General features: G+C 51.2%; 1 protein-coding gene across 4 annotated transcripts in view; it reads right to left on the bottom strand.

Annotated features, from left to right (window-relative positions):
- LOC124260023 overlaps positions 1-17,588 on the bottom strand; it is a 42,955-nt gene that overhangs the window by 9,570 nt on the left and 15,797 nt on the right. For all 4 annotated transcript variants that reach the window (XM_046694259.1, XM_046694260.1, XM_046694261.1 and 1 more), the window contains exon 7: positions 121-289. In XM_046694259.1, the coding sequence (XP_046550215.1) occupies positions 121-289 (169 nt within the window). The remainder of the gene's footprint in view (positions 1-120; positions 290-17,588) is intronic.

Here is a 17,588-nt window from a genome sequence, read left to right as displayed (position 1 = left end):
TGTGTCCCCGCCATGATATTGCCGGAATATTGCTAAAAGCGTAGTAAAATCATACTCAGTCAGTCAGTCATTAAAGGCCTCAAACAATAAGAAACACAACATTCGTCATGCAAAAGTTACCTTTCACTTCCAAATTCCATATAATGTTAAATTTCCCGCTTGGAAATGTGATGACAGAGGCGTATGTTCCTGCGTCCGCGGCGCTGACCTTCTCCAGCCGAAACCCAACCTCACCTGCCTGTAGCAGATGGAAGCGAGGCTCGTACTCGGCTGTGATGCGCAGTGAATCCTGTAGAAACAAACAGAGGGGATATTACATGAAGACGATGACCAAACCCAACCTCACCTGCCTGTAGCAGATGGAAGCGAGCCTCGTACTCGGCTGTGATACGCAGTGAATCCTGTAGAAACAAACAGAGGGGATATTACATGAAGACGATGACCAAACCCAAGTAGTGTACCATGTCACCCTGGGGTCTTTTTCAAGATGGCGGCACATCCGGTCCCCCTGGGCGCCGCCATCTTGGATCAGTCACTTCCGGTCAGGGGGGAGATCACTCGGGTTCCGGTTCCGGTGGTTCCGGTTCCGGCGTGTGCGTATGCATGGTGATGACGTCACGTCCGGTTCCGGTGGGTGCGCGCGCATGACGATGACGTCACCTCCGGGCCAAGATGGCGGACGCGGTTCAAGATGGCGTCCCATCCGGTGGGATCGCGTGAGATCTCGCGGGATCTCGTGGATTCTCTCGGGATCTCGCGAGCGTAGACGCGTTTCAAGATGGCGGAACCGACGGGCGGCGGACGGGACGGGACGGAGAGGGAAGGGAAGGAGAGGAAAGGAGAGGGAAGGAGGGAGAGGGGGTGAGGCGGACGATGGCGTGGCTAGACAAGTGTGTGTGTGTGTGTGTGTGTGTGTGTGTGTGTGTGTGGTTAAAAAACATTGGATGTAGCCTTCTTTCGAGCGAGGTGGGTGGCCCTGAAAAGGGCCGTTGGTATGGGTGGGTGAGAGATCACCGAGGCATCTATTGTGGTGATGGTGGTGCACTGGAGGCAGTGCTGCTGGAATCGTCCATGGGTTCGACAAACTCCAAGATGCGTTGAAGTAGAGAGTACATGGTGTCTATGCGATCTTGAACGAGGAGGACCTTGTCATGGAGTAGAGCCAGTAGATGTTGGCTTTCACGTTTACTCACTTTCTTTGGCGGTTCACTTGGCTGGTGGGTGGATGTCGGTCGTTTCTGGGTCTTGTTAGAGCAGTTCATACTCTTATGGTCCTCTTGACCACAGTGACGGCAGGGATGTGGACAGGCGTAACTGAGATGACCTTCGTTTTTTCCACAGTTGTAGCAGGTGTTGTTATCGTGCTTGTTGTTGTCCTTGGTCTTCTTGGGACATACGTAATGGCGATGACCTTGAGCACCACACTCGGTACAGGTCACCTTGGGACAGTGTAGATAACTGTCGTCATCTGTTTCGCACAGGCGGCAACGGAAGGAGGCGGCGGCGGAGGCGGAGGCGGGAGACGACTGCATGCTTTTAGTTTCAGTGAGCAACTGATGAGGAGAGCTGGAAAACCTCGAATTTATATAGCTGGGGTTGATGACGTCACTTTGACGCATCCGGTTCGGACCGGTTGCATCCGGTTCGCACCACTCTCATCCTGACTCAACAGGGCGATAGGCTAGTGTGACGTCATGGGGTATGACATCATTCCTATAAATAACACATGAGCTCATGGTGTGCACTGCCACGCTTAGGACGACCTATTGTGACGTCATAGGGTGACGTGACCTATATAAACCAGGCTCAGCGTGGGTCTTACCAGTTCTCACCATGCCGTCACCACGAATGAACGAAGATGAGCTTGAAGAGGAGCCTGTGCCCTACCAGTTGGAGCGGACGACTCAAAGAACAACCAAGAAATTCCGGACTGGTACCCAGCGCTACAACCTGACGTTCAATTCAGCTTGGCTGCAGCGTCAACAGCCTGAAGACCTTCCCGTCGTTCTCAGAGAACAGTTTGATGCAGTGTTAGCAGATTTGAGAGACGATGTGGGCGGCCAGGATGGTGATCGTGTGGGATTGGCCCTGGAACACTCAGCCCTGGATTCAGACATTCGAGTCCCATTTCAGAGGATGGGTGACCTCCAGGGGGAACACATCATGGCCCAAGTGGAAAAAGTACAACAAAGCAACCACGATTTACATATCGATGACACCATGGACATTTTCTTACTGCATGTAGAGGATCCTGATCGTATCGGTGAGGGACACGGCCGGCCAAGGCACCTCGTTGGCTTAAACACTTTCCTGGGAAAGAAACAATGCATCGTTCAAATCAAGAATGAGGATCAGCTCTGCTTTGCCCGTGCCCTGGTCGTGGCCAGCCACCATGAACACAAACCCGATCCTGTGACCAAGGAATGGACGAAGGAATGGCGATACATACGTGACGAACGAAGACCAGCGCAGCTGAAGGCCGCCAAGGGCTTGTTTCGCCAACTCAAGATCCCCGAAGGTCCTTGTACAGGACGTGCCACGTGGGAGTTGTTCAGTCAGCGTTTGGCCCCTTACTATCAGCTCAAAGTCTACTCCCAAGATGTGATGAATCGACTCCTGTACAAGAGTGAAGTGGCTCAACCCACCAAGATCCTACACCTCTATCACCACCATCAGCATTACGATGTCATTACATCCATGACTGCCTTCACAGGTTATCCCTACTATTGTGAAACTTGTGACCAAGGATACGCCAACACTCAAGATCATCGTTGCACCCGAGAATTTCAATGCCACTGGTGTCAATGTCCTGGATACTGTGGCGACGTGGTCAGTGAAGGACTCTCCTGTCTCCAATGTGGCGGGTGGTTCCGAAACCCTACTTGCTTTGAACGACATCGGACGGCCTCCGCCAAGCATCCCAGCACCTGCTCCACCATTCACACGTGTCATCGATGTCTGGCCAAAGTCAATGTGAGGAAAATCCAGGGCATGGCCAACCACCAGTGTGGCACGAATCGTGACTGTAAGATCTGCAAAGAACCCTTGAAACCCAACCACCAGTGTTACATGTCCGTCATCGAACCACCGAAACAAAATGAAGATGGTGAAAAAATGGATGAAGACAAAGAACGACAACAGCGTCAGTTCATCTTCTATGACTTTGAATGTACTCAAGATCAAGGGACTCATGTTCCCAACTTGTGTGTGGTGCATCTGGGATGTGGAAAATGTATTTCCGAGGCCTCGGATCAGTTGTGCGACAAGTGTCCCTGGCGTAAGGAAGGAGAAGGGCCTGGCCGTATCAAAGTGTTTCGGGGATCTACGACCTTGAAGGACATGGGCGACTGGCTGATGCGTCTGGCGGAAAAGAAAGAGAAGCAGAAGAAGAAACGTAAGGCATCCCAGCAGCAGCAGCCGTCAGGCCGTGCCTCGAAACAACCCAAACTGTCATCACCAGAACCCGATGATGATGTAGAACAACAAGATGGCGACAAAGAACAAGACGATGAAGACGACATTTCTCCTACCATTGATGATGACGACGTGTTGGTCATTGCACACAACTACCGTGGGTATGATGGACACTTGCTCCAACAGTACTTCCATCAACATCTCGTGAAAGCACCCCAGGTCACACTTCGAGGGAATCACATCTTGCAAATGACCATGGGACGTCTTGTTTTCAAGGATTCACTCAACTTCCTCACGATGGCTCTGAAGCAGTTTCCAAAAACGTTTTCATTGACGGAACTCAAGAAAGGCTACTTCCCTCACTTCTTCAACACCGAAGCTCACCAAGGCTATGTGGGTCCTTATCCTCCCGTGTCTACTTACGATCCTGACAGCATGTTTCCTGCCGAACGTAAAAGCTTTCTTGGCCTGAATGCGATGCACGGGTGGCTGAAGGGACTGTCTTTGATCTGGATGAAGAATTGTTGACCTACTGTCAGAGTGATGTGGACATTTTGCGTCGAGGCTGTGCTGCATTCCGCAACATATTCATCCAACAGAACAACGTGGACCCTTTCTATGAAGCAGTGACTCTACCCATGGCTTGTATGCTCACCTTCCGAAAACAGTTTTGGAACCCGTACCATCGCCATCAGACCTACTCAAGGTTATCGTCCCCAGCGTGGCTACTGCGGCTTCAGTGTCTCCACTGGCTCAACTGGGTCATGCATCAACACCCTGGGGTCCACATCCAATATGCTCGAATGGTGGAGAAGTAGGCTTTGGACGGTGCTAACGGTAGCCGCTACATGGTGGATGGCTCTGGCCAAGACACGCACCGTGTATGAATACTTCTTTAGCTGTTTCTGGCATGGATGTACTTTCGCTGTTACAAGACGAGGCGATGTGAACACCATGCTAGCTTGGGTACAACCCCCTTGGGAACGATACCATCATACCATGTACCGACTGGGTGTGTTACGCCAACATCCCGACATCGACCAAGTGGTGACCCTCTGGGAATGCGATTTTCTGAAACAACAGAAAGACAATGGTGACCTGAGAGCCTTCCTGACCCCACTGCAAGGACCCCATGCCTACATGCCTGACCCATTGGATCCTAGAGATGCTTTCTTTGGAGGTCGTACCAACGCCACCAAACTGTACTCTGGCCAAAGAAGATGAAGAAATTAAATATGTGGACGTTTGCTCGTTTGTACCCTTACATCTGCAAGTATGGTACTTTTCCGTGGGACATCCCCGATCAAAGATCATCCTCCCTCGTCCTGACTTGTTTGAGCTCCCGCGGCCTGATCCAGTGCCGAGTCTTGCCACCCACCGACCTCTATCATCCTGTTCTTCCTTACAAGTGTCAAGGCAAACTGCTCTTTCCTCTGTGCCGTACATGTGCTGAAGAGCAGTTGGATGCTTCCTGCCCCCACGGGGATGAAGACCGGGCATGGATCGGTACCTATGTCAGCAAGGAGCTTCAGTTTGCTGTTGAAAAGTGTGGCTATCAGGTGCTTCACATCTTTGAGGCTTGGCACTTTGACACGCTTGCCACCTACGACCCTGACACTCAAGAGGGAGGACTGTTTGCCAAGTATGTGAACAATTTCTTCAAGATCAAGCAAGAGACCAGTGGATACCCCGAAGGTTGTCCAGACCCAGACGCCTACATCAACGAGATACAGCAAAAAGAGGGAGTCACCTTGGATCCTGCTCACATTCGCAAAAACCCAGGACTACGTGCCTTAGCCAAGGCCTGCCTGAACAACCACTGGGGCAAGTTTGGTCAACGCGTTGGGTTTGCCAAGACGGAATATATCAGTTCCCCTGAGAGGTACTTTGCCCTCCTCCGGGATGAGCGCTGTGTGGTGAAAGACATTAACATCATCAATGAAGACCTCATTTGTGTCACTCACGAACCTCAGGCAGACTTTCACGACCCTCATCCAGCCCACAATGTGGCCATTGCAGCCTGGGTGACAGCACAAGCCCGTCAAGTTGTATTCTTATTTGCAACCGCTGGATCGTCGTGTCCTCTATTTTGATACGGACAGTATCATCTACATTCACCGTCCACGAAGTTACAACCCGCCACTGGGAGATACCTTGGGGGAGCTGACTGATGAACTGGGAGGGGGCAACAGCATTCAGACTTTTGTCTCGGCAGGACCCAAGAATTATGGCTACCAGCTACGTCATCCTCTATCTGACGGCAGTGTGGGCATCAGCAAGGTCCGGGGATTTACTTTAAATCACAGGGCGAGCCAACATGTCAACTTTGACAGCATGAAGAACCTCGTCTGTCAGAGGGATCAAGCCAACATCACGGTCCCGTACCCACACCGCATCATTCGCGGAGGACTTCGCCAGAACAGCGTGTTGCTGTCCAAGGACACCACCAAAAGCTATCCCTTGGTCTACACCAAACGCCGAGTGCAGTACGACCCCCAAGGTGTCCCCAGGGAAACTCTCCCCTATGGCTATAAAGAGTGAACCAATCCCTCCCATGGACTTTTGTTGCAGACATGCTCTGATGTATTGATGTTTAATCCATAAAATGTGATTGCCTTGTTCATTTGTTGTTCTATCATTCAATAAATTGTGATTGTATTGTACTCTTGTGTTATGTCGTCTCTCTCTCTTCAGGGCCAGACCTGGTGGAGTCCATGGTCACCCTCAATCCTGTTGTACCCTGTTCTTAGACTCAGACCTGGTGGAGGCCATGGTCACGTTTATCATGGCATAGGTACTGTCACAAAAAGGGAAGGGAGAGCAGAGTGGCGCAGTGGAAGCGTGCTGGGCTCATAACCCAGAGGCCCGCGGATCGAAACCACGTTCTGCTCTGTATATCTTTTTTTCCTTTCTATGTTGCGAATACAACCCCTTGAAGTGGAGGTTGACGTCACACACCCTATGACGTCATCACAACCCTGTGTCTATATATAAAGAGACGTTTCTGTCAGAGTCATTACAGATTCTGGTGTCTAAGAAAAAGGATGGAACCTGTTCACCGCGATAGACTTAGGGAGAATCATTGTGGTCTCGTGCTCGCTATCAAGCAGGTCGAAGCCGTGGTCGACAAACTGATGACGTTTAAAGTCCTGACCATCCTCATGAAGGCAGAGATTATCGAAAAACCTCGGACCTCCTTTGACCGTGTCAGAGAATTGTTAGACATGCTTCCCCGACGTGGACCCCAAGCTTACTCCCTCTTCTGCAAAACTTTGGAGGAATGTGGAGAAACAGAAGCCATGACCTTGCTGGTTCTCAAGACTCCAACGGACAAGGCACAGTCACAAGTGACAGTCCACTGGCTATTCTTCTATGGAATCCAGTCACCGTTCAGCAACTTTCATCCAGCTGTGTTTACCTTGGATGGTGTTACATTTAATTGTGTTGAACAGTGTTACATGTACTCTAAAGCCATGTACTTTGGAGATTACGACAGTGCGACGCGTATTCTGCAAGAGACTGTTCCAGCAAAGCAAAAACGTCTGGGGCGATGTGTGAAAGGCTTTACTCAAACAGTGTGGGACACGGTCAGTTTTGAGGTGATGACCAAGGCGATAACGGCTAAATTTTCCCAGATCAAGGACTTGAAACAGAGATTGATTCAATCCTACCCTAAGTCGTTAGCTGAAGCTAGCCCCTACGATCAAAGATGGGGAATAGGAATGGGTGTATCTCATCCGAATATTGACAAGCCCTGGACATGGTCGGGGAAAAACAAGTTGGGAAAAGCGCTCATGCATCTTCGTGACACGCTGTTGTTGTTGTGAGTGACGTCATCCATGGGCAAACTCCAATGACGTCATCCATGCACGAGCCACGTGACGTCATCCATGGGCAAACTCCAATGACGTCATCCATGCACGAGCCACGTGACGTCATCCATGTGCAAACTCCAATGACGTTATCCATGCACGAGCCACGTGACGTCATCCTGTGTATCTATATAAAAAGACTCTGACCCCATCGTGGTTCGTCATCATGCTGTTCACGCTGCTCTTTGTGCTTGCCACCTATCTAGAAGAGAGACACTTTCTAGAACAGTTCAGAGAAGCAGTGCAAGAGGCCATCCAGAAACAGCACGATCGTGACGTCATTTGAAGTGACGTCATAGCTCGCGCTGCTGGTGCTACCTATAAAAACGCAGGATCGATTGAGCGGGTCATCAGTTGCATCAGCTCAGTCGTTGAAGATGGCATCTCCAGGCAACCTCCCTTCTTCCTTCGTCAACTTGGCTTCGCAGGCAAAGGACCTTGCTTCTGACATGGCCCATCACCACAACAACATGATGGCTCAAAGCCAGTTATACAAGACCAACTACATGGATCTCCAGGACCGGCTGCGTGTGATGGAACAAAAGTTACCGTTGATCATCCGCAAGCTGGCAGGTATTCATCCGAAAAGAGAAACACTGTATGGAATGATGGGTCGCTTCTGTGAGTTGACTGAGGAAGACTATTACTGGATGGCGTATCACCAAGACCACTTAGAAATCCTCTCCGACAGCGCCAACAACTCTGTTCGCTTGATCCTCATCGGTATCAACGATGCTTATGCCAAGGAAAATGCAGGGGAGACCTTCCTCAGCAAGCTGTTCCACATCGTGTTCAAGTTTAGGAATGGGCGTCCTATGACCTATGACCATGGTGTACTGTACAGCAAGCTGTTGGCCAAACTCCAGGTGAAACTCTGGCCTCACCCACCCAGCCACTCACTTCGATATGCCACCTGCACTCTACCTTTGTTCTCCAATGATCCATAGGTCACTGATATGACGCCCAAGCCCGTGCCTCGAAAAAGAATACCTCCCAAGACCACTCCTGCCAAGACTTCTCCAAAGAAGAAGAAGAAGGTCTCCACCCCACCCCTTCCCAAGGCACCCACCAAGATGACGTCACCTCCCCAGGTGACCCTGGCCACGGCTTCTCCAAAGAAACAGAAGAAGAAGAAGAAGGAGGAGGCCCCCACCAAGACAGTCACCAAGAAGACGACACCTCCCAAGACACTCACCAAGAAGGCACCCCCAAAGCCTAAGAGTCTCAAAGCACCCCAGACTCCGAAGAAACAGTTGGAGATGACTGACTTGTGGGAGAACTATCCACAAGCCAGCCGTGCTAGGGTTGAAGAGAGCGAGAAGGGTCAAGGGATCAGTCCTGCTAGTCCCCAAGAGATCCCCCAGGCAGAGTTACCTCCAGATCTTCAAGACTTGTATGATCTACTCCCGATGGCTGTCACCATGGAAGCAGAGCAGACAACTCCAGAGAGGGCTCCAGAGACGACTCCAGTGATGGCTCCAGAGACGGATCTGGTGATGGCTTCAGTGACGGCTCCAGAGGAGGAGCCAGAGACTTTTGCCGACATCCCCATGTTTAACGATGAAAATCATTTTCATCCCGGTCAGATGGACTTTTTACGGTGTTCGACCTGCAATCCCGATGATCACCTGAACTGGTGGTGATCTGTGGATGACCTGTTGTTGTTGATCTGTTGATGCATTGTTGATCTGTTTGCCATGTTGTTGTTCCTCAATAAAATTTGAATTCCATTTCAAAGGGTTGTGTCTTCTATATCTTCAGGGATCTTAGCTCTTAGAGGTCATTTCCGGTGCAACCCACAGGGTGGTAAGACGTGTGTCAGTATGTCAGGGACACTATCAGGGACACTGTTAGACTCAGACCTGGTGGAGGCCATGGTCACCCCACTCACGTTACGTCATCCCTTTACCATGTTAATTGCAGGCCCTACAGGGTCGGGTAAAACATCGTTTGTCAAAGCCTTCATGGAACATGTGTTTCAACCGCGGATCCTTGATCTTCCACCTCAGGGGATCGTGTGGGTGTACAGTGAATGGCAACCCATGCATGAGGACTTGGAAGTTCTTACTTCGAGGTTAGGGATAACCCTGACGTTTGTGCAAACCATGGGGGAAGCCAACACGCAGTTACCTGCAGGGTCTGGGGCTAAGGCCGAGAAGGGTTTGCCTACGCCCCATTGGTTGATCATTGATGATTTGCTGGGCGACAATACCAAAGAGGAAGAAGCCGAGGTCCTGCGATGGTTTACCAAGAAAAGTCATCATCGTAACACGTCCGTGTTGTACTTGACACAAAACCTCTTTGCTTCATCGCCTCATCATCACACCATTAGTTTAAATGCCCACTACATGGTGCTGTTTAAAAACCCGAGGGACGCCTCGCAAATGGATCACTTGGCCAGACAAATCTTTCCAGGACAGACGGCCTTCCTTCGGGAAGCCTATGAGGATGCCACTTTGGCTCCTTATTCTTATTTGTTTCTGGACTTGAAACCGACCACGGCCAAAGAGCACCGTGTACGGTCCCATCTCTTTCGTAACCCCACCACCCTTTACATTCCCAAGTCGGGATAAATAGAGATGATCGTCTACCCTACGGTCAGTTGACCCAGAGCTGCCATGGGAGACAGGCGGAAACAGACCCAGCCCGCAAAATGTGCTGTTGCCACAGGGTTGTTTAAACCGATCCATAAAACACTCCTGACCACCTTGGGTCGTGATCCCACCGAACAACATCGGTCGGGTGTGCAACGGCTGTACGAAATTCTAAGTGCTCCTCCTCCCTCTGCTTCCTCCTCCAAACAAAGACGTTCTTTAAAGCAGTTGTACCCCACAGCACCCACCATGAACACGTTTGTCCCTGTCAGTACGTATCGTGCCTCTCCTGCTGCCTTCTCTCCCCCTTCTTCCTTTCCGTCCTCTCCCCCTTAATTTCCATCGTCTCCCCTCTCTCCCACCATCATCCAACCCTTTCAACCCTTGACCCAACGGCGTACCACCAGCACCAAACGCACCGGCAACAAACGCACGGGTGCTAAACGCCCCAGCCCGGGCACCCCTTGCAAAGGAAGCCACAGAAGCATGCCCGCCCGCAGAAAAGTCAAACCCATCATCGTGAAGAAACGACTGCCTTCGGCAGAGAGCATGGCTGTCAAAGGACGTCATCGACTGTTGCAATGGTTTGTCATTGCCGTGAGAAATCTGCGAGCAGGACGTGTTCCTTTGAAGACGCAGCACAAGACCTGGCTGCTGAGGCACCAAGACGTGCTGACCAAGATTGCGAATCCACGACTACCTATGGATGAACGCCTGAATTACCTGATGAAACGCAGTGGAAGTGGTACGTTGGCTGGTGTTTTGACTCGTATCTTGCTGAACTGGCAGTCCTACCTACAGGAAAAACAGCAGAAGCCCTCAGCACCTCGCCGCCGCCGCCGTGCCCCCAAGAAACCCCAGCGTCGCAAGTCACCCACCCGACAAGAGAACAAGATGAAGAAGAAGAAAAGGGTCAATTCACCCTCAGCCCCAGGTGCAGCCTTGACCCGGATGGTGTTAAGAAGTCAAAAGAAGAAGAAGAAGACGGCAGCGGCATTACCTCCACTCCCTCCAGCGACATTACCATAAATAGAGGCCTCCCACCCCCATCCTGGTCAGTTCAACGGTAGCAACTGCAGGGATGACACCATCATGTCGGCACGTTTGAAGCGTCACAAAGAAGCACTCTGTCATGTGTGTAGTCCTTCTGCAACACCAGCCATGCGACAGGCTATTTTGAAACAGGCCCCGTCGGAACTGATTCAAGCCATCTGTGAATGCGTGGTGAATTTGTATGGAGGCAACATTCCTATGACAGCACAGCAACGTCAACGTTTACAAAAGCATTGGCCATTGATGCATACGTTGATGAAAAAGAAGGTGTCTGTGTCCAAGAAACGTCAACTTTTACAGCAGAAAGGAAGGGGATTTGGTCTCTTGTCTGCCTTGGCATCGGTGGTGGGTCCCTTGGTGTCTGGCCTGTTGGGTAGATGATCCTCAAGGAAGATCCTCAAGGAAGATCATAAATAGAGGCCGCATCCTAGATTGGGGTTAGTTGCATCTGCACCGTCCTACCACCAAGATGAAGCATGCACGGAAGATGGTGATGGTCCCAGAAGAGGTATGGCAAAGTCTGCAAGAAGAAAAACGTCAACGGCATTTGCTCAAGTCCAAACTGTTGGAACAGAAACGCGTGCACACGCTTCACGATATGGATACCCTCGTCCGTGATGACACGGTTCCTTTTAGGGACCGAGAGCAGCAGTATAACACCTTGTTGCAACACACCTTGGCGTTTCAAGACCGAGCCGCGCCCAAACCTTTAGAAGCCACGGGCACCCCCAGGACGGGCACCCCCAGGGTTGGAACACCCAGGGATGGAACTTCTCACCGTAAGTACGGTTAACTTACTGAGTCGTGCATCTGCATGTCCTGTGTAGAGGTCGCCTTCCTAAGAAGGAGTCCGCGAAGCCGGTCGTAGAGCAGTGGCTCATGGTTTGTTTGTTCTTTTGTTTCAGAACCCGATGATGTCGAAGCCATTCTGCATGAAGTCGTGCAAACGGTTCCCAAAATGCTACAAGCCAAGGCCAAGCAGTTGATGGCCCGTATTCGTGCGCATCCCGACTTGGGCTGGAATGAGACGGGTCAATTCGTGGTGGAAGGGGAACCCATGCCTGGGACGCACATGGTGGATCTCATCAATGATCTTGTTCGACAACGTACCAAATCAGACCCTCCACGGGGTTGGAATATTCTGGGTCAGTATCTCGCTTCCAGCAATGTACCCCATGAACTGATTGGCAACCCTCAACGTTGGTCCTGGATGATGAAAACCAAAGGGTCATCCACCCAGCCCCCTGACACCCCCGTGAAGCGTCCACACCCTCCACCCACTGACTTGTTTTTGACACCCCCCGCATCCAACCTTCCTCTGGAACCCAAGAAGAAGAAAGCAGCAGAGGTCCCCTCCTCCCCTCTCAACCGGGTTCGTCAGTGGATTCACTTTTAATAAAAGGGAGCAGAGGGTGATATCAACGACAGTGTCACCATGAGACGTCCAAAGAGAAACAACAACATCAGCAAAGCATCATCATCGTCTTTGTCACCTGCATGGACACGATGGCTCCACCACACCTATTATGATCCCAAACACCCAGCAGGCTATGGAGGGTGGCTTGCCTTGTGGCAAGCAGCAGGACATCAAGCCAAAGCAGGACATCAAGCCAAGGGGGGACCCAGGAAGGGGGGAAGCAAAACGGGGCCTAGGCCCACCCAACGCCAGGTGCGGCAATGGTTGAAAACCCAGGACACGTACACCTTGCACAAACCAGCCCGACGCTCGTTTCCCAGGGATCATTACCGTGTGAGTGGCGTAGATGAATTGTGGCAAGCCGATCTGAGCGATCTCCTTGCGTATCAGAAAGAGAACCAAGGCTACCGGTATTTGCTGTGTGTCATCGATGTCTTCTCCAAAATGGCTTGGGTGCAGCCCATGAAAGCCAAGACCGGTGCCACTTTGATAGAGGCCTTTCAACGGATTCTGAAACAAGCCAAAGGACGTGTCCCGTCCCAGTTACAGACAGACAAAGGGACTGAATTTGTCAATGCCACTTTTCAAGCCTTCCTCAAGAAACGGGGTGTTCATTTCTACACCAGTCAAAACCCAGAAACCAAAGCCTCTGTGGTGGAACGTTTTCAAAGGACGTTGAAAAACCGTATGTGGCGGTATTTCACCCAACAGGGAACACGCCACTACCTGAAGGCATTACCCCAACTGTTGCATTCCTACAATCATCGCGTCCATCGTACGATTGGACAACGCCCCGTGGATGTATGTCCTAACGCTCCCTACGATGAAATTCGGGTGTTGGATCACATGGAACGGCAGAAGAAGCTGAAGCAGCGCCAACTCAAGACAAAGAAGAAGAAGAAGAAACACCCTCTCTTGTTACCCGGGACCCGTGTCCGTTTGAACAAGACCAAGGGCACGTTTGACAAAGGGTACCTTCCCAACTGGACCACCGAACTGTTCACCGTGGATCGGGTGGTGAAAGGGCGTGTTCCTCCTGTCTACCAAGTGAAAGATGATCATGGAGAAGTGCTGCAAGGCACCTTTTACCCGCAAGAACTGCAACCCATTCAGAAAACGGATGATGTGTACTAAGTGGATCAGGTCCTGAAACGACGACGTCGTCAAAAAAAGGATGAAGTGCTGGTGAGTTGGTCAGGATACCCTGCCAGCTTTGATTCATGGATCCCTGCGGCTCATCTGGTCTTTAAATAGCGTGGCCTCCAGTCTCCCACCGTCAGTGGAGCCTCCACCATCATGCAGAGTGAACCGATCTCAAGGTGCAAGGAGGGCGGCAAGTCATCCCACGCTGGTGTTGCTTTGGCATGGACTTGCCACGAAGTGAAGTGGTGTTTTTCTCCCAAGTGTTTCTGATATATGGCGTGGTCATCATGAGCATGGTTCAGTTGGCATTGGACAACGGTGAGAAACAGTTGTGGACAGCTTTGTTGGCCAGTAGCTTGGGGTACTTGCTCCCACAACCCACGTTGGTGTCGTCGTCGTCGTCATCATCCCCGTTGCCACCTTCCTCGACTACATCTCCAACCCCCTCTGTATCCAGCCTGGTTCCCTAAGAGAGAGAGAGAGAAAGATGTCGGTGTCTGTGTTTTCCAAGCGGGACTTTTAAGTGACCTTACCCAGCGATGCGTCCATGGATGTTCATCCCAACAACAGAGTGAATCATTACGAAGTCAAACTACCCTTTCCCATTCAAGTGAATCGCCAAGAGTGGGAAGTCGGCGTCAGTGAACTTCATTTCCCCATGACATGGTACAATGTGTCATACCCCTTCAACTGGTTTGTCCTTTATGTGAACTTGGAACGCATGACCCGGACTTACAGTTCAGCAGAACTCAATGCGGCGTCCGTGACAGAAGAGAACCCAGGCATCATCAGAGCTGTCAGCGAAAAGGTCATTATTCCAGAAGGAGTGTATTCCAGTCGCCAACTGGTCCAGAGACTGAACATCCTGCTTTAACACACCTGTGCACGGCTGTTGGACAAGCATACGCAAGATGTTTACCAAGCGGATGCTCGAGGTCGTTTCACCGTCACCGTGAACTACCCCAAAGAAGACCTCCGATTTGAAATGCGTGGCAAAACGCATGTCAACTTTTCTGCTCCCACCCCGAAAGACATGTGCAGAGCCATCACGGGTTCCTCCTGCAAAACTGTAAACCAACCTGGCCACGATGACATCAGGTCTGCCTACACCACCCGATTGGTGTTGCCTGCTCCTTTAGTACGTATGCTGGGATTCATACAGCTCCCCATGGTGGATGAAGCAGAAGAAATAAGCCAAGTCTCTGCTCAGCCTGTGCAAGTGGCTGCGTTTGACCGTCCTCTCGTCGTGGGTGAACAGGAAGCACACCATCTGGCTGGTTTTGATACCGTGTACGTCTACTCGGATGCGGTGGAAGATCAAATCGTGGGGGATACCATGGCTCCCTTACTGATGTATGTTCCGGTGTCGCGCCAGATGATGGAAGACAGCGTCGTGATCAAAACCCCTCAGCACCTACGCTACATGGGATTGCGTCAGGGAAGCACGGATGCCATTCGAATCTATTTAACGGATGACGTAGGACGTCTCGTGCCATTCCAGAGTGGGAAGACCATCGTGACACTTCATTACCGTCCCGTCGTCTGGAGTGCGTACTGAGAATCAGCATGGTAGGACACCAGTGTATCAGACTCCGCAGCGGCAGCGGCATGGGTGGACAGCAGCGAGGAGGAGGCGGCTTAACCGTGTACCGAGGACGCATTCATCAACGAGGGAGAGGTTTCGGTAACATCTTGGGAAACTTGGGACGTTCAGCACTCTCCATCCTCAAGACGGTGGGAAAATCTGCTCTCAAATCAGGCGTCAAGATGTTGCCGGGATTGGTGCAAGATATCAGTTCAGGACACCGAAGTGTGGGGGACAGTTTGAAACATCATGGGAAACAAGCCTTACTTGCCACCTTGCGACAGCACCCACTACCACCACCAGGATCACCCGCTCGCAAACGAAAACGGAAACAGCCTGTGGGATCCACCAAGAAACGTAAACCCTTGTTTTGAGAGAAAGAGATAAAGACCCACCCCGATGGGAAAGGAGTTCAGTTCAACACCAGACACCGTACGGTCAAGACCTGTTGTGCAGACCTGTTGTCCAGATCAGCTGTCAAGATGATGCGCCGAGATGCCTGTGAATGCTCCAAGGCCCAACTGGATCTCTTTTCTGTGCCCCCCTGTGGTGACTTCCGTCCAAGAAGGTCAGTGGATTCGATACAGCCCTCTGGCACCCCCTTCGGTCGCGGGCCCCCTCCAATTTAACATTGCTAACCCTGTCAATGCCTACATCGATTTGAGCCAGTGTTACCTCCGCATCTGCCTCAAAATCAAGAATACAGATGGTACGAATGCAGTTCATGATGGCGATGGGGCACTCGCCGTGTCCACGGTGAACAACATGATGCATTCCCTCTTTCGTGAAGTGCGTGTACAAGTGGGACACAACCAACTGGAAATTACTCCTTCCATGGGTACCTATCCCTACCGAGCCTATTTGGAAACGTTGCTGAGTTATGGGAAGGCAGCCAAAGGGACCCATCTCCAGTGTCCAGGATGGTACACCGATGAAGCTGGAAAAATGGAGCACTTTAATGCTGTCGCCTCGAATGCCAACGCCGGACTTGTCGCACGACGAGGGGTCATTCTACCCACCCGAGACGTGGAACTGACAGGACGTCTCCACTGTGACCTGTTTCTCCAAGACCGGTACCTGGTGGATGGAGTCCCCATGAAACTAGAACTGATTCGCAGCCCGAGTGATTTCTACTTGATGAGTGCTGGAGACGTCGAGTGCCGATTTGAACTGACCAAAGCCGAGTTTTACGTGTGCCAAGTCAACATTGATCCTGCCATACGGGAACAACACGTGAAACACATGTCACCAGGAGTCACGGCCAAATATCCTTTGACCCGAGTCCAAGTCACAGCCAACGACATTTCAGGAGGAGGACGCGATTTCCACAAAGATCAACTGATTGGAGGCCAACTGCCCAAACGAGTGGTGTTGGGATTGGTGGACAATGATGCTTTTGCCGGCAGCAAGGAAAAGAACCCTACCATTTCAAGCACAACAACGTGACCAGTCTCAAGCTGAAACTCAATGGGCAAGAAGTGCATGGCACCGAAATCAAAGCTTACTTTCAGAACAACAGTGCCTCGCTCAAACAGTTGTACATGAACCTGTTCCGCAACACGGGACACCTGTGGCAAGAACATCCCTGCAACCTCACCCTGGACGAATTCAGGAACGGATTCACCGTGTGGGTGGTGGATCTGACGGCGGATCTGGGCGCAGATGAAGGGTATAACTACCCACGACAGACGGGCAAGTTGGGACTTGAACTTCAGTTTGCAGAACCCCTACCACACCCGTCACGCTCGTCTGCTACGAGGAATACTGGCGTTTTGGAAATTGATCGGTTCCGCAATGCTCTGATGGTCTAAGGATGGACGACGACAGTGGCTTGACGACCAAACACTTGAACGCCTACGTACAACAGGATCCCCTGCTGCGACCCCTCTACCAAGGTACCTTTGCCCGAGATCACTTTGCCACCGCCGTGCTGTGTGAACAGCAGGAGGGACATTATCCTAAAGCCTACATTGTCAACACGGACCCCAGCCATCTCCCAGGACAACACTGGGTGTGCGTGTATCGTCCAGTACCAGGTGCCATGGACTACTTTGACAGTTATGGACTCCATCCCTATCAACAGCATCCAGACTTTCGGATGTCATGACCTTCACAGGATGGCTCCAACAACAGTGGAATGGCCAATCACTTCAACCCTGGTTCAGTGCCTCTTGTGGGATGTACTGTTTGTATGTACTGGCTCATCGTGCCCGTGGATGGTCTTTTGACGAAGTGATGGAACAGTTTGATCCCTACGATACCCTCGTCAATGAAGAACGTGTAAGACGTTGGTTTCAACCCACACGTCTGACAGACAACAACGCTGGCCATGATCCACACCCCTGCCAAAGGACACAACCTTATCGTTCTGATGTTATGATGTTACAGTTCTGATGTTACAGTTATGATGTTACAGTTCATACCGTTTGTAAACAAAAGATCAGGGACGCCCCTAATCCTGTCTCTTTTGTCAAAGTGTTCTTGTTAGCGGGGGAAATAAAACGTTTGAA

Source organism: Haliotis rubra, unplaced genomic scaffold (assembly GCF_003918875.1).
Source record: "Haliotis rubra isolate DU_JTF1 unplaced genomic scaffold, ASM391887v1 Scf748, whole genome shotgun sequence".
Lineage (NCBI taxonomy): Eukaryota > Metazoa > Mollusca > Gastropoda > Lepetellida > Haliotidae > Haliotis > Haliotis rubra.
Note: the sequence above shows the minus strand (reverse complement) of the source record. Positions and strands in the feature narration are given on the sequence as shown.